This window comes from Podarcis pityusensis, assembly GCF_964106645.2.
Source record: "Podarcis pityusensis genome assembly, chromosome: 6".
Lineage (NCBI taxonomy): Eukaryota > Metazoa > Chordata > Lepidosauria > Squamata > Lacertidae > Podarcis > Podarcis pityusensis.
The window spans coordinates 74,678,942-74,703,975 of NC_138030.1; the positions used below are offsets into that span (position 1 = coordinate 74,678,942).

The 25,034-nt window shown below is 43.2% G+C and overlaps 1 protein-coding gene across 3 annotated transcripts in view; it reads left to right on the top strand.

Moving 5' to 3' along the window:
• DPYD (dihydropyrimidine dehydrogenase) overlaps window positions 1-25,034 on the top strand; it is a 526,421-nt gene that overhangs the window by 49,753 nt on the left and 451,634 nt on the right. For all 3 annotated transcript variants that reach the window (XM_081008554.1, XM_081008553.1, XM_081008555.1), the window contains exon 3: window positions 18,334-18,416. In XM_081008554.1, the coding sequence (XP_080864680.1) occupies window positions 18,334-18,416 (83 nt within the window). The remainder of the gene's footprint in view (window positions 1-18,333; window positions 18,417-25,034) is intronic.

The window sequence follows — 25,034 nt, forward strand, 5'->3', positions numbered from 1 at the left end:
CCTGTACAGACAAGGACACAGTTGTCGTACTAATATTATAATAGTCACTCCTCATTGTGAAAGTTACCTGGGTCTCCAGTGACGAAGATGGGTCTAGGAGACCCCCTAAAAACATACCTGTTGCCTTGGAAGAGAGAGGTGTGTCCCCACGTAGAAGTGGCAAATTCCCTATCACACCTGAGATTCACTAACCTGCTGTGCCTTCATCTTAACAGTATTCTGTTTCCGTCTGTTAGCCCTCATCCTGTCCACCACTGCATCCAAACTCTGGTTCGCAATGGTTACAACCTCTCCTGATTCAGATATAACAGAGAATAGAGCCTCAAAACTCCTATTATTCCCAGTGGCTTCACACAGAATCATGACTTGTGGAGCTGGAAGGGATCATCTAGTCCAATGCCTTGCAATGCCAGAATCTCAATTAAAACATACATGAGGCATGGCCATCCCATCTCTGCTTAAAAATCTCCAAGGAAGAAGATTCCGCCACCTCCCTAGGGAGTCTGTTCCACTGTCAAACAGCTCTTACTGTCAGAAAATTCTTCCTGATGCTTTGTTGGAATCTCCTTTTTTTGCAACTTGAAGCCATTGGTTTGAGTCCTACCCTCCAAGGCAGGACAAAAGAAACTTCCTCTATCTTCCATGTATCAGCTGTTTAGATATTTGAAGATGGCTATCTTATCTCCTCTCAGTATCCTTTTCTCCAGGCTTAAACATACCCAACTCCCTCAAGCGTTCCTCATAAGATGTGGTTTCCAGACCCTAGATGATCTTGGTCATCCTCCTCTGTACACGTTGCAGCTTCTCAAGACCTACATACTTCACATTATGTGATTCCTGAAGATGATGTAAGGGGGGGGGAGAGGGGGAGAGACCAAGCCTTAAAAATATCACCAAGCTAGGAACAAATTTGGGCTGTGAAGAGAAAAGAAATTTTATGAAAAACAATTAAGGTAGGGTTTTTCCTCAGGTGCTTTTTGACCCCCTCAGAAGCTAAACACAAAAATGTTTGCATATCAGTTTGGCATAATATTATTATGTATTAGTTAAAAGCGTGGTAAATATCCTGTTGAAAAATATCAGTATTGCATGAAGTAGAAGTTTTTTTAAAAAATATTTTACATAGATAGATTCTTGACTCCTCAAAAGCTACAGCAGCTTGTTCATCAAAAATGAATATATAATGAAAGGCAAAGATTATTGTAAAAATATACTCATATATTATGAATAATAATGTTATGTAAATTGCCTTGAGCTTAATGTTGCCTGTCTCAAGCTAGAAGAAATTCATGTGTTTTTAGAAGAAGGAAAAATCTGTCTGTCTGTCTGTCTGTCTGTCTGTGTCTCTCTTTAATTCCTCTAAGTAGTTTGTTTTCATTTGTGAGGTCTAGAATCCTGTGGTATAGACAAGTTTGAAAGGAGCAGTGGGATCAAGTTCAAAGGGATAGACTAGGAATACAATGTTTCTATTGAGAACAGTGTTCTCTAGGGCATTGTAATCGGACATTGGTCCTATTTGGGCATTCAAACCTTCAAACAGTTCTCATTCTGTGAAAGGGAGAGTGGTGTAGCACTTGCTAACTTCAGTCTCCTCCATTGCATCCCCAAAAGTCTGGCTTCACTGTCATTCACACATTGGGGGTCCAGATCTGACCATGGGAGCTTGCTGTGCAATTCTAAATCCTGATAGTAAAGGGTTCTAAATCACACTGGGGTGCCATGTATATAGTACACCGTACTCTTCAGATCTTCAGCCTCAGAATGTGGACAGTGATTACCATTGGGAGCATAAAGGTAGAGACAGAAAAGCGGTTGAGCTTTTCTTGGCAAAGTGGTTGAGCTTTTTAAAGTTTTGCCCACAGAAATTGGGCGTTTTTCAGCTATTTCTTAGGGAAATTGGCAAAAACAATTTTCCTGGATATTTAGACAATTTCCACCCAGACACTGCTTGAGGCTGCAATAATCTGGATGTGTCCAGGAAATTCTGGATATATGGCAACCCTATTAAAGGCAAGGGTGAAGCTCACTCTTCTGGTCCATGGTGCCTGAAGGGGGTTATCGAATCTAGTAGATAAAAATTTAATACATCTAGTTCTGCAAACATGTCATTCTATGGTATTTTGTTGTCTTCAAAATGTGTGTGGAATGCACAGTTAAGTCAACTGTGTTGTCTGACTGTTGATGATTCACACAGGTGCCACATGGGTTTATGAGGCACCACAAAGTAAGATATGTAGAGTCCTTCATATGCTGTTGTCTAAATTTTCCATCATCCCTGGCTATTAACTCTGCTGTTTGGGGCTGATGGGATTTGTAGTGCATAACATGGAAGGTGCCTTGTTGTCCACATGAGGGCTAGTGCATGGTTAATTCACTATGAGTTCAGTATCTGCTTGATTGTACTTGATTGTTTCCCCCTTTTCCTACTGTACAACCCCATTGAAAAATTAATAAAACACATTTATGGGTGGTGGGGAGAAGCTCTACGCATGAATACAACGCACAACTTTTAATGCTGATCCAAACACCTCATGACTCACAAAGCCTGAGTGTCAAGAATTGTGACCTCCTGCCTGCTATCTGGCAACCTCTCTGCTTTTGCATTCCCAAGAAGGCAAGTGAACTGGAATTCTACTGAGACCTTGGTGAGTGGCCAGACATGGCTTTGGCCTGAAGGATTATAAATTGTGCAGGCCTGCCTGAACTAAATGATAGTCATATGATTTAAAGCCATTTCCTTTCCAACAGCTCTTCATCTATTGCTTCAGGGTCATGCCCTCGCAGTTCCCACCCTCTCTTCCAACTAAATGCGCTCAATTGGCCATGACCATAAGGTTCCAGCTATTACCCTGGTAATGTGGGGGAAAGCACATGTGGGGAAGAGACCACCTATCAGAGTCACCACTTATGCACCACCCAAAAAGAGGACAAAGTTTTGCTTAAAGTGGCATCTACTGATGTATAGGCAAAATCCGAATAGAAACAAAATACATCTCTTCATAGTGGGGAAGATGGTGATCAGGTGACCTGGTGTCAGGGACTGGCTGGATGAGGAAGAGTGGTGGGATCCACCTGCCCAAGAGCCCCCCAAGGAGGGCACAGAAAATGACAGCTTAGATCCTGGTGGTGGGACGCTGAAGAGCAGTCTGTAGAATGGACAAGCTAGCAGGGGGTTTGAGCATTCAAGGGGGATCAGGAGAAGGAGGGCCTTCCAGGATAGGGTTAGAGTCACAGACTCATACAGAGAGGAGGCAGATGTTGGCCCTGCTACACAGCAGCAGGATAGTCCCAGTCCTACTGGCCCTCCTCCCACCCTGGCATCCCACTCAAGGAAAAGTCCTGCATGTTGCTGAGCAATGGGCCAGACAGGCCCAGAGGAGGAGCCCGCCCCCTCAATGTAGCCTTCATCTACTTGGGAGGGATCCTAGAGTGAAGGGCTAGAGGAGGAATGGCAGAGCTAGTGGTCAGTTTAAGCAATGTCTCAGCTGGATTAAGATGGACCAGAGCTAATTGCCTTCCGTGCCTTCCGTGTGTGTGCCTGCCTTGTGGTTTGTTGACAGTTCCTTGACACATGGATGCCTCCTCAGACTTCTGTCCTGGTGCTAACGGTGGATGGGCAACTCAAGACCCCTATCTCCTTTCCTAAGGTTCCTTATTTTTAAACTGGACTTGGACCAGACAGATGATGGTCCTCTCTAAAGTAAGATGCAGGGCCACCCTGAGTCCTGTGTTGGTTTGTTACTGTATGAAGGCACCCTGTGCAGGTAGTGGGGAACAGCTCTGCAGCCAAGAAGGCAAGGCAAGCAGCAGTGATGTCTGGTGAGAGGCCTTTGTATGCCTGATTGTGTCCCATTTTCATTAGAGGAAGACTTTCTAGAATCTGAAGAGAAGAAGAAGTCAACGGAAGTTCAAATTTTATAGGGAATAACACTTCCCTTGTTATGGTTACAGAGGTTTGCATGGGGAAAAAGAAGCTGGAAGGGGCTTTTAAATTCATAACAATGGTCTATTAGTCTGGTTGTTGTTGGTTTTTTAATAATTTTTCTTTGGCATGTAATCCTCTTTAATTAGATTCCACTCTGTTGTTTCAAGATTCCATAAACTGGAGTCTTTTCTACCAGCTGCTGAAGCAGGAGTTACTGTCTAAATGATATTCACAATGAGTATTTGGAAGGTTTACAATTATACCCTTGCTAATAAGTTGTGTTATTTTCCCCAACAATTTTAAGAGCTAATCTTCAGAAGGCATTTTAAAATTAGCTAAAATTCTGTCGAGAGATTTACAAAAATGGTTAGCATGAAGATAATTATGTCACAGTCCTTGGACTCCATCTCTGATTGTGTGCATAAATCAGAAAATGTCAGCTGTGTTTTCCCTTAATAATCATCCTTGCAGCAATATATTACAGTTTTAAATTTCTGTTATAATTTTGCTGTGGGTTTATAAAGCACTAGACAGTTGTTTCTAAAGTTTTCTGCTGATTAAATAATCCAAAGACTTCTCAAAATAACAAGTGATTATCATGTCTAACATTCTAAATATCAATAAGCAAATCAATAAAGAGGAAAAAAGAGCACACTCCTTGTTGAATTATAAATCCTATTTGGAAGGCGACAATTGTCTTTTGGAGTACAAGTGAGATTTTAAGAGGATGGCTTTGTAAAGCTTACATTTTCACAAGCATATTCTAAACTTGAATGGCTTAGGGTGTTGCATCGCTGAGACAGATGGCACCTTCTTGAAATTCAAATTAGGTGTTCAGAATGAAAGTTCTAGGTCCTCTGTTCTTCTAAAAGTTGGAACTGAAGAAGCCTATGTTGGGTGGCACTGTGCGGTGGTACTCCGGGTTACAGACACTTCAGGTTACAGACTCCGCTAACCCAGAAATAGTACCTCGGGTTAAGAACTTTGCTTCAGGATAAGAACAGAAATCGTGCAATGTCAGTGCGATGGCAGCAGGAGGCCCCATTAGCTAAAGTGGTGCTTAAGGTTAAGAATAGTTTCAGGTTATGAATGGACTTCCAGAATGAATTAAGTTCTTAACCCGAGGTACCACTGCATAAAAATTAGCATTCTTCACTGCTGCTTCATGCATCTCATTTGTGTGGCTTTAAAAATAGGATGCTGCCTTATCTCAAGTCAGACTACAGTGGTACCTCGGGTTAAGTACTTAATTCGTTCCGGAGGTCCGTACTTAACCTGAAACTGTTCTTAACCTGAAGCACCACTTTAGCTAATGGGGCCTCCTGCTGCTGCTGCACCGCTAGAGCACGAATTCTCTTCTCATCCTGAAGCAAAGTTCTTAACCTGAAGCACTATTTCTGGGTTAGCAGAGTCTGTAACCTGAAGCGTATGTAACCTGAAGCGTATGTAACCCGAGGTACCACTTTATTAGTCCACCTAGCCCAGAACCCTCTGAGTATGCCTGGCAACAGCTCTACTGGGTCTCAGGCAAACATTGGGTACCAGATAATGTGAAACTGGAACTACTAGGGCTGGACGATAGCCAGTTCTATTTTTCTAGAAAAAAAGTTGCCAGAACTCACCATGAACACCTCCCTTGTTCTCTTAGAGTGACAATGGCATCCACCTGAGAGGTGCCGGAACTGAATTCCGGTAAGTTCTGGCTGGAAAACCCCTCTGGCAATATCTGGTTTTCAACATTGATATATAACCAGCTAAACATTGCGATGTACAGATGTCTTCACCTTTGTATATCAGGGTAGGAAGTCAAATATTTTTTGTAAACCCTGCTGCCCTGCTCCCAACAGTTCTTAGGTTTTGCTTACTCCCAAAGATTAATCCAGTTATATCCCATCCCAAAAGAAACAATGAAGGTTGGGGGAGTTTGTTAGAACCAAACTGAGGGAAAAAAACCAGTTTCAAGAGAAGGCATAATAGGAAACATGGTTTATTCAAAACCCAGAGTGGAAATTTTCAGTCTTCTCATGCACAAAGGAAAAGAAGAAGAGAAGAGTTTGGATTTGATACCCCACCTTTCACTCCCTTTAAGGAGTCTCAAAGCGGCTAACATTCTCCTTTCCCTTCCTCCCCCACAACAAACACTCTGTGAGGTGAGTGAGGCTGAGAGACTTCAAAGAAGTGTGACTAGCCCAAGGTCACCCAGCAGCTGCGTGTGGAGGAGCGGGGATGTGAACCCAGTTCCCCAGATTACGAATCTACCGCTCTTAACCACTACACCACACTGGCTCTGTGAATACAAGGTAGTGTGAATCCAAGACTGCTTGTGGCTCATACCCATTATGCCAACCCATGGTTCTGAACCCAAACTAAACATAGCCTAGACCCTGCTACTGAGTGCAAATAGGTGAATAAAGGAATACAGTATTTAGATATTTGGTGGCAGCAGAGATTAAAGGAATAAGAAAGCAGGTACCTTCAATAATTGGCAGGGAACCTATCTAAAATAATAATAAATGTCAGATTTTACAACTAGAAATAAAGCAGCAAACCATCGCAATATGAGTTTCTCAAGATGGAAAAAAGATACTTATCCAAAGAGATAATATTGCAAAATTAAGGAGCCACAGTAGAATGAAGCACAAAACACAGCACATGTTTGTTCCTATCTGTGACCTTTGATCCTGGAACGGGGGCATGCATGGAGAAGTGTGAGCAAAAAAGACTGGGGGGGGGGGGGAGGGAATTACAATTATAGCACAAATATATGTATGTCACTAGAAGTGAATGCATTCCAAGCCAGTGGAGCACAGCAGCTATCCCTAAACATGCAGAATAGATTTTATTTCTGAGATGATGCCCATACGTGGGTCAAACCACATTTACTTCCCCAGGAAACTGGGAATTGCTTAAAAGCAGATGCTCTGTGTGCTCAAGAATGTTGGCGATTATTTCTTGTTTTCAGATAGCTTTTTACATACTGTACAGCAAACGGTTTTAGATCTACATGTTTAACTTGCAGTTAAGCCCAGAAACTGAACGCCCATCACACTGGTGCCGTTAATTAGGTTCTGGATTAGAACTAAATTAATTGATGTAAACGGCTTGAAGATGTATTCAGATTATTTTATTTATTTAAAGATTTAGACCCACTTTTTCATTTCTAAAAGGTGGCATACATAAGATTAATAGATAAAAATAAAAAAAGAAAATACAGCAGTAATCAAATTTATAATTAAAATATATACAAAAAGGCAGCTGGTGAGAATCATGTGGAGAATACAGTAGTCAAAAGGACAAATTTAATTGAAAAGCAGATACATCTAGAGCTCTTTGGAAGAGTTAAGGTCTTCAGTCGATGGTGAAATGCCAGCAAAAAAGGACAAATGAATTTCCCTCCTTCTGAACATCACAAAAGCAAGAGGCTTCTCATTCTGTCCCACCAGCCATACCTCAGAAAGATGCCAAACGCAAAAAGGACTTTCTTTCACCAGGAGGGGCATGTACACTGCGTGGAAGAGGTGGTCCTTTAAGTTTGGTTTGTCAGCTAGATGATGGTATATCCAGTGGCGGAGGAACCCTCTCTGGCGCCCGGTGCAGGGCATTCCCATACGGACTGTTCATGTGTGGCAGCCCGTACGGAGTGCTCATGCGCAGCGACCATGCGGGATGCAGCACATGCTCAGTCCCTATGGGATGCCGCACATGCACACTCTGTTCGGGCTGCCGCATGAGCCCTTGGCCACTCTACAGCTGGGGGGAGGCAGGGGCCATCTTGTCACCCCCTTGAGTGGCACCTGGGATGGCCCTCTGCCTCCCCACTTCATACGCCCCTGGGTATATCACCCACCCTTAGGGAAGAATTAATCAGAATCTTCATGCACTGGGCCAGTCCATCTCCAGCAGCCTTAATTAGCCAGAATGGACATGTAGCCAGCTTCAGGCTTCAGAAGCCTGCCCATCTCCCCAGGCAGCCCAAGTCGAAAAAAGACCCATCGCAACAGGAGAGAGACAGATGCCCAGAATGCATCAGTTGGTGCCACCAATGTGGAGTCAAAGTCAGAGCAGATGTACCGTATTTTTCGCTCTATAGGACGCACTTTTTCCCCTCCAAAAATGAAGGGGAAATGTGTGTGCGTCCTATGGAGCGAATGCAGGCTTTCCCGGGCTTCCTGCAGCTCCTCGCCACCCTCCGGATCCCGGCGCGAAGCCGCGCGGGGCTCCGGAGGGTAGCGCGGAGCTGCCTGAGCTCCAGGGCTTCTTGCAGCTCCGCGCCACCCTCCCGATCCCGGCGCGAAGCCGCGCGGGGCTCCGGAGGGTGGCACGGAGCTGCCTGCGCTCCAGGGCTTCCTGCAGCTCCGCGCCACCCTCCCGATCCCGGCGCGAAGCTGCGCGGGGCTCCGGAGGGTGGCGCGGAGCTGCCTGCGCCCCAGGGCTTCCTGCAGCTCCGCGCCACCCTCCCGATCCCGGTGCGAAGCCGCGCGGGGATCCGGAGGGTGGCGCGGAGCTGCCTGCGCCCCAGGGCTTCCTGCAGCTCCGCGCCACCCTCCCGATCCCGGCGCGAAGCTGCGCGGGGCTCCGGAGGGTGGCGCGGAGCTGCCTGCGCCCCAGGGCTTCCTGCAGCTCCGCGCCACCCTCCCGATCCCGGCGCGAAGCTGCGCGGGGCTCCGGAGGGTGGCGCGGAGCTGCCTGCACCCCAGGGCTTCCTGCAGCTCCGCGCCACCCTCCCGATCCCGGCGTGAAGCCGTGCGGGGCTCGGGAGGGTGGCGCGGAGCTGCCTGCATTCCGAAGCCTGGTGCGCACTGAAGAGCGCGCCTGGGCTTCGCGCACCTCTCCACAAGCCTGGGGAGACCGGCTCGGTTCCCTAGGCTTGCGGATAGCAGGCTGTTCTGGGGGCTGGGGTCGGGGGAAGCTCGGGCTTCCCCCGCGCCTGCCCCGTGCCTGGGGAGGGAATTTTTTTTTCTTTACTCCCCCCCCCAAAAAAAATAGGTACCTTGAACGCACCTTGTTTTAGAGGGAGAGAACAAGAAAAAAAAATTTTTCCCTGTTCTCCCCCTCCTATGATCCGGTGCGTCCTATGGTCCGGTGCGTCCAATGGTGCGAAAAATACGGTAAATGACTTTGTACACAAAGCATCTTACACACTGGTCTCAGCAGGCCACCAAGAAAGCCATCAACTCCCTCTGAGGGCCCTGATGTAAATTGCTCTGTTTATCCTTGTTTGCTGAAATAATTTATGAAGCACCCAGGAAACCTTCCCAGAAATCTGATCTCCATACTTTGAAGGCTTATGACTAAATAACACTTGTAAATGAAAACCTCTACTTAGCACAGTATTTGCTCCCAGAATGATGTGTTTTCTAACGAAAGCTACCTTTATCAAAAAGAGTGTGTGTGTGTGTGTGTGTGTGTGTGTGTGTGTGTGTGTGTGTATGATACTGATTTTGGTGTGTGATTAACATTTTGTGTTCTATTTTTGACAAAACTCTGGGCAGCTTGTTAGAACTGTGGTATATAAATAATGGAGGCCTGGTTTCAGAGGTCAACACTATTAGACATTTCCCAGTTACCTGAACCTCTGGGATGGCCCAGGACTGAATCTGCCACAGTCTCAAAGTGGCAGCTATGCTGCCATTAGCATCCAATGCTGATGGTCCTTTCATTTCTGGTTTTTTGTTGCTCTGGGCTGAAGCCCAGGTGCCTGTGCTTGCACCTGCCATTCTAACCCCCCCCCAACCAACACCGCTTGCAGGACGCTTGTACAACATAACTCCTCCTCTTCTTCCTGCCACAGAGGGGAAGGAGGGGCGAAGCAGCAAAGAGGAGGTGCTGCCGACAATTAAGTCGCATGGTCACCCTGTTTGGCTCCTCCTGACGTCATGCACTCAACGTTGCTTCCCCCCCCCCATTGCTTTCGCAAGCTAGCGCCTCTGGCACATAGCCATCACGGCTAGTTCTTATTTCATTAGAACTAATCAGCGCCAAGCTTCCAGCGTGTAAAAGAATGCACCCCCAATCTGGATGTCAGTGGGTCAAAATATTACTCAGGCCCTTTTATCACATTACCTTTGAAGAACTGGAAAGGCAATGCCAGAAGTCTTGGAGCCCATGCAGCGGTTGTGGCTGTTTTCCACACTCAGCATTGGCTTTTAGGGAAGGATGGACAATACTGATGGATGACTGGAGCAGCTGCAATGTGGAGCACAACTCCCCCCTCCCCCCGTGCCATGAAACGAAAGTGTGTGTTTGTGTTTTTCTCTCTGTGTGTGTAAAGGGTAATGTGAGATGGTGTTAATACTTCATCTGCAGTTAAGATGGTAATGTAAGAAGCTCCTGCAGGGTTAATGAGCTTAGAACTGTGCCTTGTGTTTTTAAGATCTTGGATTACACAGGAGTATGCGGAGAGACAAACAAGAAATGATAATGGCTCTCTTTGAAAAATGGCCGGTCATTAGCTGAGTCACTCCCTTGCACTGGCTGGAATTCACAAGCCTTTTTGCAAGGCGGGGCGGGAGCAGAGGTAAAGGAAAATGTGGTATCCCTTTATACGAGCAAGGCTGGCGATTAATTCTGTTGCTTACCTTAGTTACAGATTTAGTGGAATCCAAACTGGGTTCTGGGTGTTCTTTTCTCCTTAGGCATTTCTCTCTAAGGGATAGTTGATCTATGGGGGGGGGGGCATTGTCACCAGCACCGTAGCTCAAGCTTTTGCATTTTGGCTTTGAAAAACTTCATCAAATTGTGGTGAATTCATCAAATTGTGCCTTCGTATAGGGCACCCCCCTTACCATTTACAGTGGACCTCTGGTTGCGAATGGGATCAGTTCTGGAGGCCCGTTTGCAACATGAGCAGAACGCAACCCACGTCTGCGGCTCGCAATTCGCTGCTTCTGCGCATGCGCGTGACATCATTTTGTGTGTCTGCGCATGCGCGAGCGGCGAAACCTGGAAATAATCCTTTCCGGTACTTCCGGGTCACTGGGGGACACAACCTGAAAATGCACAACCTGAAGCAAACGTAACATGAGATATGACTGTACACACGTTTAATATGTGTGCAACTGTGCACATGTTCAACCATGCACATGTGCATTGCACTGAACCTGGAAGTGACCTGAAAATGTCACAGAAAGGGGTGGGGCTGGAAATGGGGTGTTTGCAGGCTTTTTCAAAGGAGTTTCAAATATACCTGATTTCACTTGAACGCACAGTGCCTTGTAACGTAACCACTGCATCAATGGTGGGTTGCCTGTATTCGACACAGCTCTTTAAGAAGAAGACATGTCTTCATAAAGGAAGATGTACCTGGCAACCAGCAGTTGGCCTTCCTGGTGTGGGTTGAGGGGGTTGTAGTGCCACAAAATCTGGGGGAACACTGCAGGGGTGGAATTTGGTAATATGGCACCCTGTGTGAAGACGATTTTTTGTGCCTTTCCCCCAATATTTCTTAGTTTCACAATGATTTCTTTTGGTACAGTTGCGGTTTTAAGGATCTTCTCAGTAGATACCCATATAAATATAGGTTTTGTTGTTATCATTATTTTGCACCCCTTTGACTCAGCACGCTGTGTATGGAGACGGCTCAAACCTCCTAAATCTTACACTGGCCAATGACTTTCTCGTCCCTGCTGCTGAACCAGTGGGAATGATGTACATCAGTCCATGTGGACATATAACATTTTTATCTATTTAATATGTTTTAGGTGTGCTTTTTACTGGCACTCCCCCCCCCCCCCCGTTAAAAGTGTGGCACTTACTGTAACAACTTCATAGTAAATACTGGAACCTTTTTTTCCTTTTCTTTTTTTAAAACACTGCACTTTAATACAGTCATACCTTGGGTTACAGACACTTCAGGTTGTGTTTTTTTGGGTTACGGAATGGATAACTTCTGGGTTTTGGCGGTTGTGCATGCGCAGAAGTGCTGAATCACAATCCATGCGTGCGCAGACGAGGCGCTGCGGGTTGCGAATGCCGCGGGTTGTGAACGCACCTCCCACATGGATCACGTTCGCAACCTGAGCGTCTATTGTACTGTCTTTGGGCTCTAGCAAGGTCTCAGAACATCAAAATCTCAAAACGGAAGAATTAAAAGCCAAAATAAAACAGTCCAAACTAAAACCACAACTGACAAAATTAAAATATCCCGAAAGCCTGGTGAAATAAGAAAATAACATTTGACTCCAACAGTGGACAACTAGACACATGTGCCTATGGTGGATAATTGGGTGTATGCTGTGTTTTTGTATGCAAAAATACAATATTTGTATACATTTAACTCATTTGTTGTGAAATGATCTTTCTTAAAATCCCAATCTCCCCACCAAACCTAATTTCAGCATTGCATTCTCTGTCCTAGGCAAACGGACCACAACTTTTAGTGACTTTTCTCTCTGACACCCCCAACATTTACTTTTCACTTTGTAATTGTTTCTCTGTTGTATTTGCTTTGCTATCATAAACCTCTCACAGTTGTGTGGTTTGGTATCATACAGCATTACAGAACTGTTAAGAGAGATAAGATATAAATACTGTATAATTATTCCACCACAGTTGAAACTTTTAGACCTTATCGAGACCCGCAGGAAATAACTTGGCAGAAAGCCACCAAAACGTCCCCCTCCGCCTGTGTTTTCATTTTCTACTTTAATTGCTGTTAAAAACTGGGAATTAATTACTTTTTATCTCCTTGTCTTGGAAGTGTCATAGGGCCAAGTTAGGCATGATGATGAATGTGTGGCTTGCTGTTGAAACACCCCACCCTTCCCCCAGTAACCTGCCTGTGGATTGGCATCACGTCACAGACTGGTTGGACGCAAAGGAATGGTGGGAGGAACCAGTTGGGGAACCCCCAAGGGAAGAAGGCTGAGAGCGTGGGGATTGGTAGTGGGACAATGTTGAGTGGTCAGAGGGAGAAGACTGGGAGGAGGTGTCATAAGCTGAAGAAGTAACAGGGCTTAGTGAGCAGGAGGAATCTGTGGCAGAGATCAGAAGTCCAGAATCAGAGGCAGAGGCTGAAGCAGGAGAGGAGGGAGGCCAAGAGGCAGAGATGAGTCCAGCTGGTGAAGAAGCACAGGTGTCCTGCTGTGACAAATGCCCCTTTCCCTAGTCTCCCAGAACCAGGAGCGGCATGAAGAGGCAGAGAAGTTAGCTTCACACAGGCACAGTCTCAGTTTGCTTAGGAAAAACTCTGGAGAGGAGAGGACTTAGCCAGCTGTGTACAGTATCAGAATCCTATATACATACGGGTGCTACTGGACAATTTTTTTATTTATTTCGACTGCATCAGACCAACACGGCTACCTACCTGAATCTAGTACATGCAGAGTTGTGTACACACAGTAGAGAACTGAGATAGCACCTGCCCCTGGTCCCTTCTGACACCTGCACATTCTAGTTCCCGTTCATGTTAGAAACTTTCAATTTTAGGTGAGTAAGGATAGTACAGCTTGGGCAGTGTGTGTGTAAATATCCTCCCTGTTTACCGCTGCACATGTTGGAACTGGATGGAGCTACATAAGAAGGAGGTTTGTGGAACAGGAAACCAGAAGAGTGGAATAGACTTTTTCTGTGCATTATGGCGTTTTTACCTCAAATGAATGCATTTGAATGGTGGTGGTCAACAAAAGTAAATTATGGGGACAGTTGTGACAACATGTAGGATGCTCTCTTTTTTTGATCCATAGAGAAGAATGGAGTCAGGCCATGTTTATTCCTCCTTACACGAGCTGTCAGATTTGCAACCTTCTGAAATGACTCTGTTGTTGTATCTGCACCGGTTCGTGGCTGTTGCAGTTGCTTTAAATGTCACCAGTCTTTTGCAACTTTTTGCCCCAATGAAACAATTTCAGACTGAGTGTTTAGTTTGATTTAGAGATGCCTCCTCCTGCTTCTTTTTACCATTGGTGCTATTATGCCTTAGGGTAGAAGACTGCAGAGGGTTTCGTTGTTGGTGTTATTCTTTACAAAATAGTCCTTGGAATAACTTGTCACTACCTAGTTTTGAAAACTGTTTCTTGCGTCAACTCTCTCAGGAAGGTTTTTTCTCCAGTATGTTTGAGAATTCAATAAGGCAGCAGGCTGCTTTTTTTGCATTTTATATTATTACTTTGTGCACAAATGCAGCCATAGTTGTTCATCAATATAAAAAACACTAAATATTGTCAAATGGAACCAACTCTATCTTCTGGTTGCAAAGAGTAAAGGCAGAGGAGTAGTCTTCCTGCAGCCTTTACAAAGGTGAATAATATATTGCTGATGAGGAACAGAAAACATATGAGACTAAACAGAGGACAGAACTAATGTGTGATTTATTTTTTAAAAAATGGCCTTGCAGATTCCTTGAAAAAGAGATGAAAGAAAAGAACTCCTAACACAGCCTTGCTTCAAATATCCTTTGCTGATTTGGTAATTATGTCTTAGCAGTGTCAGTAGAGTAGCATGATGTTTAATAGTGTATATTAAAATGTCTGTAGCATTATCTCAAAAGTTATAACAAGCTAATTTTGACGTTAGCTGGGCAAGTTGATAAGGCCTTTTTAATAAAGTGATATAAAGGGGCTTGGGTAATTATTTTCATTCATGTTTGTCTTTTAAAGAACCGAGTTATCTGTCATAATTTCACAATAGCCAAAGACAGGGCATCATTAGGAAATGGCTGCAGGATTGGCAGAGTGGGTGACATTATGTAAATACGTGTGTACCATCTTCTTCTAGGCAGAACACATTTAGAACACAGATTGGACCATGTGTCTAAATATTGCGCGTCGAGGTCCCCAAGACACCCCCCCCCCCAAAGAAAAACACAATTGACACTTAATTTTTGTTTAAGGTTTTTGGCATAATTTTGGCCACAGCTTTATTCAAATTACAGCAATGTGAGTGGTTGCTTAGGCATTGGTAGCACTAACTGCCCCCGCACGGGGACAGCTCTGACATTCGCACCCCCCCGCGAAGTCAGGAAGGATAAGTCACCTGGGGAGAGAGATGGGACTGGGAACCATGCCTCACCTCTCCCCAGCATGCTCCCAGGGGCTTGCGTGGCCCTAGCCCCTTGCCAGGGGGTTTCGGACAAAAGCATGGGGGAGCCCCTGGGTTCCTTTAACAGTAAAACCCTTCAGCAGCAGCAGCAGCATTTTGGAGGGGCAGGCACAGCCGAATCCATACCCCTCCACCACCAGCAGCATTTTGGAGGGGCAGGCACAGCCGAATCCATATCCCTCCACCAACCAATTCCAAGACCAATGCCTAACCGCAAGCCTTACAAGTTGTGACGATTTGCTACGCAGTAGGCAAAAACTAAGTGGCACACACTAATCAGCCAAATGGACAAAATTCCTACCAGGCCCCTGCCCCAAAGCAGACGACCCCATGACAGGCATAGCAAGGTCAAGCAAACAGCCTAAAATTAGGGAAGGGAGGGCGGGTGATCCGAAGTAAGCAGCGAAAAGAGGAAGTTCCTCGTTGCGAGCATTGTATTTAACAAATAGGGCTGTCAATCAACAAATGGAAACATCTAGATTTCCCCAGTAACAGCCCACCCCTGCTTACAGGATGGCCAAACCATTTGCCTAGTAACAGTGAGGTGTCTTGTCAGCCCCGCCCGCAACCTGTGCTCTCCATGAGGGAGAACACACTTTATAAAGAATCATAAAACGCAAATAAAGGAATAGAAATGGGAAGACGCCTTATGGATGTTTTTGGGTTGCTGTACTAAAATTTGCGGAGAAATGTTTCAGAGCTATCAACCAGTTTCAGATCTTTTGCTGTTGTTAAATTCTGTTGTTGTTGTTTTAATCAATAACTTTAAATAAACTTGTGTATTTCCAAAATGTAAATAGCAGCACCTTTTTTCAGACAGGATATTTTCAGGGGCAGCATGGAGGCTGTGGAACTCCTTGACAGTTGAAATTTCCCACCTCACTCCTTTGTTGGTTGGTTGGGGGTAATGACTGAAGACGAGAGCTCGCCTGAGAAATTTTGCTGCCTGCGATAGAGGAATAAATGGCACCCTTTCCCCTGCTGAGGTGAAGATGTATAGTGCCCACAGCTGGCCAAACTATTTTTGCAAAAAATGGGACAGAATATCACGTGTGTCTCTCTCTCTGCCTTCTTGGCAGTAAGAATACAAAGATAATAATCCATGGAGCAATTTTCTGCCCTTCCATGATATCCCAAATTAACTAAATGGTAGGGCCAGGCTTGCAAAGACCCTTTTGTTTTAATTTGCTTTGAAAATATAATTGTGGCTCCTAGCTTTGAGATTATTGTTGACTGCTTTAAAAAGCTGCATTGGGTTTTTGTTTTGTTTTACGTTTTCACAATCTGGGCTGTTTCAATGCTTGATTTTCTAGCTCGGATTATTATTGATGTGCTTCTGCTTAGATGTTCTTCATTTTGTAAGGTGCTGTCATTGCCTTCCATTAGTAAAAAAAAGGGATAGGAATAATAAGGTTGCTGGACTTAAGGTGCCACCCCTTCTTCAAAGATTTTGCTATTTCGCAGCATAAAACCTCAACTCATTAAACTGGTGAGCTGACAGGGATGGCCTGTTCAGTTTCACTGCCTGAATAAACCATGTAGACTGTCCCGAACCCATAGGGGCAAATGTTTCTCTCACACTGAATCTGTTGAGTGCAATCGGGCTCCTAAGTTTGAAGGGGGTCATGAATGGTGGCCACAGGAAGGATTTCCAAGCGCCTTAGAACTGTGACGTGTCTCACTCCAAACCTTCCAAATGACTTTTCTCTCCATGTTGCTGCCATCCAAAGAAGCCGTCTTGAGAATGAGGCCTTGTTGAAACTTGCAATCCATGCAGTAGTTTGCTTTTCTTGTACATGTCTAGGATGTCACCTATTCATTTCAAGACTCATTTTAGATGTCACTCATAGTTTACAGTTATGGAAACTTTATAGGGCTGCAAAGCATACAAATTTATCATATATATATGTTTGTGGGTTTTTTTTGGTTTTGTGTGTGTGTGTGTGTGTGTGTGTGTGTATTGAAATACTTTATTGTCACTTGTACAACTTGTATACAGTGAGATTAGATAAATAAATAAATAATATTTAATTTTTTAAAATTTAATGAAATGTTTAATATTTAATAATAAATAAATAAGAAATAAAGGATAAGCTCTTTTAGTCTTAATTCTCCTCGTTTACTGATATATATACTGATATATATACAGTGTGTGTGTGTATATATACACACTCTCTCTATCTGTGTGTATGTGTGTAGATAGCTATCATATGATATATGATATGATATGGTATAAAATGCCACAGTTTTAATACTGAAGAGAGGAGATTGGAAATTTTCTGGGGATTATTATGAAGATCCGTATTGCAAATATACCATACATACATATTCTGATTAGGGGAGATCATGTTTGCTTGTTTATGAAGGGGTTATAGCCGTTCTCTGTTTCTGCAATAATTCTACAGTGTACCTGAAATCATTAAACATTGATTTTCTGCTCATACCTGAGAGTCTGATTATGTTTTGGGATGGGGAGCAGTGTTGCTCTGTAATGTCAAACTCTAGGATCTCATCGCAAAAGGAGACCCTTATTACCCTCAAGAAGTTCCAGTTCTCAGAGTGGTTTAATAATAAATTCCTCTTTCCAGGGAACTTTGGGAACTGTAGCACTGTGAGGGAAACGGTCTCAGCACCATTGACAGACCACAGCTCCTGGGATTCTTGGGGGGGGGGAGCCTCGTTTAAACTGGTGTGATACTGCTTTAGAGGTACTGTCCAGACAGGGCCTTACAGAGCTTTCTCTTCACTCATCAGATTTATTGCATCTTGCTTTCAAGTGTGTGTGTATGTTTAAATGAAATAAAGTTAGTTGGTGGCAGTATCAGCAAATCAGGTGCTCTGTAATAACTTTTGGAATTTAGAGTTTTTGGTCTTCCTGGACACTTGCTCCCGCTGAATCAGTACAAAACATGATTCGTTATCGTTATATTTAAGGCATTTCCTTCGCATGCAATAAACATATGCATCTTTATTGGGTCTATCTGATGGCACCTCTTTCATTGGAAAATGACACACACAAAAAAGATAATACACATTTGTTCTTCTTGCTTGGGTTGCGGGAACAAAACCGATAGGAGGAAATTTTATCTCTCACATTATGGAATGTTGATAAGAGAATTGCCATGGCAACCATATCATAAGCTTCATGCGTACTTTGTTGCTGAGTTCACAGTGTCATTTTTAATTACTCCTATGCAATTAAAAGCAAAAATGAGTAATTTGTGTGAATATGTAATCAATATAATCAGCTATGTTTGCACTGAGAGTGAATGTGGGCAATTTATCTAACTAGAATGAGGGCTTCACCCAACTTGGAAATTCCGCTTTTTTAATGTGGATTCTCCTGGTTTTTTTTATTATTGTTGTTGCAGAACTGTGAGAAGCTGGAAAATAATTTTGATGACATCAAGCACACGACTCTTGGTGAGCGAGGAGCACTTCGAGAAGCAATGAGGTAAGTCTGGGTCACCATGGCAACAGTCACAGATGTGGTAAAGAAAGAGTCATTCTTCATTATTGGGGGAACAAATGAGTTCATTGCCACCATTCAGCTCTATTCTCTAAGGTATTAATTTGTCAGCGGAGAGGCTTCCCTTGAGGCTGTACTTTGGTTTTGAAGCTGCGCGAATGCTAAGCCTCTCTGCACACTAAAAAACGCAAATGTTTAATTTGTTACTAAAAATGCTTAAGGGGGTGCCTTGTTTTATATTTATACTAAACTGTGTGAATGAATGAAGATTGTTCATCCAAATTGTGCAAGTATTAAGGAAATTGTACAGCGATTTCTTTGTTTCTTTATGCGTTTTTTTTTTTGCTCCTAATTTGTATTTAATTTTCAGGATATAGCAGCCCATGTAATTTCTTTTCTATTAGACTTTAATGGGATTATACTACTGTATGTGAAAATGAATGACCTCCTCCATTCAAAGAGAGAAAGTGCTTTTCTTGATTTTCCACTTTTATGATCGCAGGAGTTCGTACAGCTCTGCTTATTCACTCAGGTCCCAGGACATGGGATGGGACATATTAAAGGTGATGGGGATCTTAAGCCAGCATTGCAAGGATGTCTGGCAAATACACCAGTACAAATACTATGGCCACTGAAACTATTTTGTGAATGAAAAGCTGATACACACATCCAGGATCTTTTCCCATTTTGTGTGCTCTGATGGTTTCCACTCACATGGAGAGTACAACCCATTTATTTAGCTCCTTAGACCATTTCTATATAGCTTAATATGTAGGAAATGTCTCTAGGCAATGGACAGAAAGCTCAAACAACAGCAGCAACTAATATTATAAAATAATTAGTAGTTATTACACATCTTAGCCTCCTGGCTCTCATGCAGGACTCCACTCAGGTATTCTGGTTCTCACCCGGGGTCCAGATAAACTCATAGATCAACTCCAGAATCTCACAATGAAGAAGAGAGTTCCTGGAACCCTCTTGACATCTCCCAGGTCTCTCACCATAGACTTGCTTTTGGTTGATGGAGTTTCCTCAGGCTGCTTACGGTTGTGTCCTATTCAGCACTCAGTTTGCTTCATTGCACAGATTCCAGGTTACAGCAGGTTTGGTCTGGTGAATTTTCCAGGGTATCCAGAGGATAGCAGAATTATGACACTCCTCCACCCATAATTCTTTCTCTGCCTCTGCATGCTTATCCTCTTCCCCACTTCTCTTCTCCCCAAACATGGGTCCAGATTGTACATAACGCTAAGCCAAACCATGGCTATCTGAGCATGTGGGTATTCATAACAGAAACCCCATCCACTTTGTTCCTCTCCCGGTGGTCCTGCTACCATGCTACCTGAAGCTAAGCCATAATTTGGCTCTAATGGTACATTTGAACCTGGGTTTGTGGTTTGTCTCATTCCAGACAAACCACAAGTTGTAGTCAAGGTTTGTTATTGTCTTACCACTCCCAGTTTGTCAGGGGAGAAAAACCTTGAGCTTGGTTTTGAATGTACCACTAAGCCAAACTTAGCCCAGCAGCAGGAGAATTTGGAAAGATGCCATAATTTAATGCATTCAAGCTAGGACATTATTTAGCTTAGCATTACTTGCGAACTGGGCCATGACTTGTTATGTCTGGGTATAGCCACAATCTCTGTGTTTTTCAGCTGTCACAGTCACTGAAGTTGCTTCCAGTAGCTGTATCTACAGATTACTTAAATTGCTTGTTACATTTTTAAGTGTGAAGTGGAACCCAATTTCCCCCCCTATCCCAGCTTTAAGGTACAGTGGTACCTTGGGTTACAGACACTTCAGGCTACAGACACTTCAGGTTACAGACTCTGCTAACCCAGAAATAGTACCTCGGGTTAAGAACTTTGCTTCAGGATGAGAACAAAAATGTGGCAGCAGTGCAGCAGCAGCGGGAGGCCCCATTAGCTAAAGTGGCACTTCAGGTTAAGAACGGTTTCAGGTTAAGAACGGACCTCCAGAACGAATTAAGTTCTTAACCTGAGGTACCACTGTATCACTTTACCATTCAGATATTAGTTCCTACTTTCGTATTCTCACTCCCTTATGGTGCATCCTAAAGCAGGTTTCTTCACCCTGGAATAAACTATTACAGAAGCTAAGCAGTAAGGGTAGCGGTGCGGGGACAGAGGCCAGTGCATGTATACTGTAATGAAAATGTCCAGTAGTACTGCATTGGTTATTTGCAGGAAAACAAGGATGTGCATTACCATATCTAGTCAACGTGCCTGTGATGAGTCTAATGTTAAAAGACATAAGTTTGTGCAACTGCTTTTTAAGGAGAAGAAGGGGAAAAAACGAGAAGTGCCAAAATTCTGGTGTGCACAGAATTTCTTTTCTTAAACCAAAGCTGCTCTGTGGACTGGAGGTGGATAGCCAGCCACATCACAGGTTTTGTATAGATGGGAAAGTAGAGAGGGTACCACAGAGACAGCTGCAGTCTTGAAGTGTTAAAATGTTTACTTTGATTACTAATATAGCTGCAATAGATTTTAGAGCTGGCTTTATCTGATGTTTTAGTTGCTAGTTATAGCACACACGTGCTAGAGCAATGTTCTTCAACCTAATTTCCCCAGATGGAGTTGGACCACTAATCGCATCCCCCCAGCCAGTTTAGTCTATGGCAAGGTATGATCAGAGTTGTAGTCCAATAACATATTGCTTCAGTGTGCTCATGTGTTTTGTTTTTTTGATCTGATTTTGCAAACACTCCCCAAACGATCAGTGTAGCTTTGAAATAGAGAGCCATATGGTTTCTAGTTGCAGAATAACTCAAAGGAAATATCTTGTCACAGTATTCCACAATGGTGGTTATCTCCAGGGCTTTAGAAAAGTGATTGCACTGCCTTAAATATATTTAAAGTATAAATCAGGACGCCCATAAAAGTCTTGTTTTGAGCTTGATTGCAAGATTGATATTTGATGAAGTAGTCTCCTTTATGCCACCGTTGACACAGAATGTTTATGTTGAGTTGTTTTCTCAACTTCATATGGGCTTATAAGATTGTATAGGCTTAGGCGGTTCTGTACTTTATATTGTCCAAGATTTCATCTGTGATTTCTCATTTTTTTCCAGTTGGGAATTTTAATTTACTCTGTGAGCTGCAGAGATAAATCGGAGAGCAGGCCTTCCTCCTTAGAGAATACTGTAGTGAAGGGGGAATATGGGAGTGTGGAGAGATTGTGATTTCCCTTGAACATTCCTTCAATCACCTGTCTCAAATAAACCAAAATTCTTTAATTTTAACTGACCTAAGGTTACACATTATACATGGTCAGAACTGGCAGTTATAAACTTCTATTGAATTCTGTGGAAATGCCCATTGAAGTGTCTCAACTTGCAGACATTTCTTTTAACAGACTTGTTTTGTTCCAAACAAACAAGCAAACACACACACACACCTCAGCTGCTATATTGTACTGGACTCTTCAAAACAAAACACAAGGGGAGGTAAATCTTCGTTATATTAAGAAATATATTTATAACACTTAGGCTTTTTTTATGTGTGTGCGAGCCCGTAAAGTTTAATTGCACGTTACACCTGCTAATCATGTTGCTTTATATAGTGCAGCAATGCTTTATGTCACTCGCAGGGCTGCTATTTTGTGCTGCAAGCAAAAGCAGCCTGCTTGTTGTCTATTGATATTATTATAATTGCCACCACTGATATTGTTGTAATTAGTAATGAAATTCAAGGCATAGTTTGAGGTGGATGAAATGCCAAATTTTGGAAAACCTGTAAAAAGATCTTACTTTGTAGCTTGCAAATCCTTAGCATGCCGAATGGATTTCTCACAAAATATGGATGGAATGTCAGATCACCAGTTGTGTGTTTCCCCCCTTTAATTTTTCTTTTTAGAGAAAAATATATATTTGTATATTAGAACTGATTGGCAAGCTTTTTCTTAGGGGCTCAAGTCTACTTGCAATAACTTTTTAACCACATCAGAGGTTGCTTCCACATTAGGAAACTTTAGTGCTGCAATTCTATTTTCTTTCCATTATCAATTGGAAGTGGGAATTTAAAATGGTAGTTTTAGATGCTACAGTGCTGCATCATCAAATGCTAACTTTTCCCTTGGCCAAATTCCTTCTGTAATCAGTGTCCCCAACAATATAAATTAGTGGATTCCTACTTCCAGGTTCTGTGACTTCTATTTTATTGAAGTTCAGAACAGTTAAGAGGATTAATGATGAACTGCCTTGAATTAGCCATCTTTTGTTCCCTGTGTAAACGAGTTGGAGTTGTGAAGGGATCTAGCAGATTCTTTTGTTTCTGTTAAAGAAAAAACATGATTAAAAGAAGTCATTCATTAATACCTCCCCTTCCCCAGTGCATGGAATAGAAGATGGTTAGCTAAGAGGCAGTCACCACTAATACCCCAGTTCTGGTGAAGAAGAAGCAATAAAAAGAGGAGAACCTTCAGGGAGGAAGCTTTTAATTAAAGGAACAATAACCCGTAAAGCAGGAATGGAGAACCTATGACCCTCCAGTTGTTACTGCACTCCATCTCCCATCAGCTCTGGAAACATGACCAATGATTAAGGATGGGAGCAGTTGTGGTCCAACAATATCTGGTAGGCTACAGAATCTCCATCCTTGCCCAGAGCTTCAACTTTGCCAGTGTGCACTAGACTGGCTGGGACTGCAGTTACATTTTATTTCCTACTCCCCCATTGCTAGAAATCACTTCTGAAAAAGCACATCTTTCGTGTGAAGTGGCCCAGGCCAGGGATGGCTTGTTGAGTTGTTCATCATGTACAATAGCCCTCAGTTGTTGTTACTATGTTAGGGAGCTGTATTAATCCACAAAATACATTAATGATTCCCCACCACCTCCAATGGCTTACAGTGGTACCTCGGGTTACAGACGCTTCAGGTTACAGACTCCGCTAACCTAGAAATAGTACCTCGGGTTAAGAACTTTGCTTCAGGATGAGAACAGAAATTGATGTGGCAGCAGTGAGAGGCCCAATTAGCTAAAGTGTTACCTCAGGTTAAGAACAGTTTCAGGTTAAGAACAGACCTCCAGAACAAATTACCATATTTTTTGCTCTATAAGACTCACTTTTTCCCTCCTAAAAAGTAAGGGGAAATGTGTGTGCATCTTACTGAGCGAATGCAGGCTGTGCAGCTATCCCAGAAGCCAGAACAGCAAGAGGGATTGCTGCTTTCACTGCACAGCAATCCCTCTTGCTGTTCTGGCTTCTGAGATTCAGAATATTTTTTTTCTTGTTTTCCTCCTCCAAAAACTAGGTGCATCTTGTGGTCTGGTGCGTCTTATAGAGCGAAAATACGGTAAGTTCTTAACCCGAGGTACCACTGTATAGGCAATTTTGCCTTTTCATTTCTCTTTCAAACCAAAAGCGTGAGAGATTAGATGGCAGGGAAGCCAGTGGAGTGGGAACACAGCAGTGAAAACGTCAGAGAACATCAGATAGGCACCACCACTGCATCTCTACTGCCTTGTCCCTCTCCCTCTTGGTTACTGGAAGTGACTTCTATGTTAGGAAGTCAGGTACCCAGGGCTGTCCCACACTGCTCCACTCTTTCAGCCACTACTGATTACATCACCCTTCTCCTGGGTGTCTTACGGCTTTTGTAGCCTCCTTGCACCTGGGCACTGGCACTTGGCTCCACAACAATGCCTATGTAAATTCTCTAGCACGGATGGAGCACGTACTGCTACCAGTCCTAATGTTACTTACTTTATCTTATTTAAGAATGTTTTTGCTCGCAGATTGTTGAAAGCACTCCGCTATATTTATTAAATCTTAGGCATGTAACTTCATAGTGATTTTCCTGTGATTTAAGAACTTAAACTATATTTCCTATTGTGTTCTAAGATACGTGAAGTAGTTCGCTCTTTGTCAACACCGTGCCATTAAAATTCTGTTTCCTTGACTTTTGGCTACTTGAGAAAATCTAAAACAGATTGTTTATAAGAAATGTTCTGTGCTAAAGAAACCTTTATTGAAATCAACATTTTAATTTTGCTAGGATTAGCAAAGAGCAATTTTTTTAAAGTCAGATATTGAAAATTAATCTCTTAATTCCACATTTTAGCCCCTTGTTAAAAGTAGATTTCTTTCCCCACTCCCAGAAAACAACTTATCCTGTATAGATTCTCCTGAGCAAGACTGACAAGAAGTGCCAAATTATATGGAAAAATGCAAGCACTGCTGTATATTGACAAATAGAGGATTAAAAAAAAAAACAGTTCTTTTAAAAGGTTTAGTTTGTGTTTAGGTATATTGCTTTCATACAAAAATAATTTCTTTTCCAAGAGCTTGGGTTCCATACTAGCGATGACATTTAAGACAGAAGTATTTAATCAAATAGTTGATAACAGAACATGTTTCGGTAGAATTGTTATGGGTGTGTATTAGATTAAAGGTAAAGGTACCCTGACCGTTAGGTCCAACTCTGGGGTTGCGGTGCTCATCACGCTTTACAGGCCGATGGAGCCTGCGTTTGTCCGCAGACAGTTTTTCCGGGTCATGTGGCCAGCATGACTAAGCTGCTTCTGGTGAACCAGAGTAGCACACAGAAACGCTGTTTACCTTCCCGCCAGAGTGATACC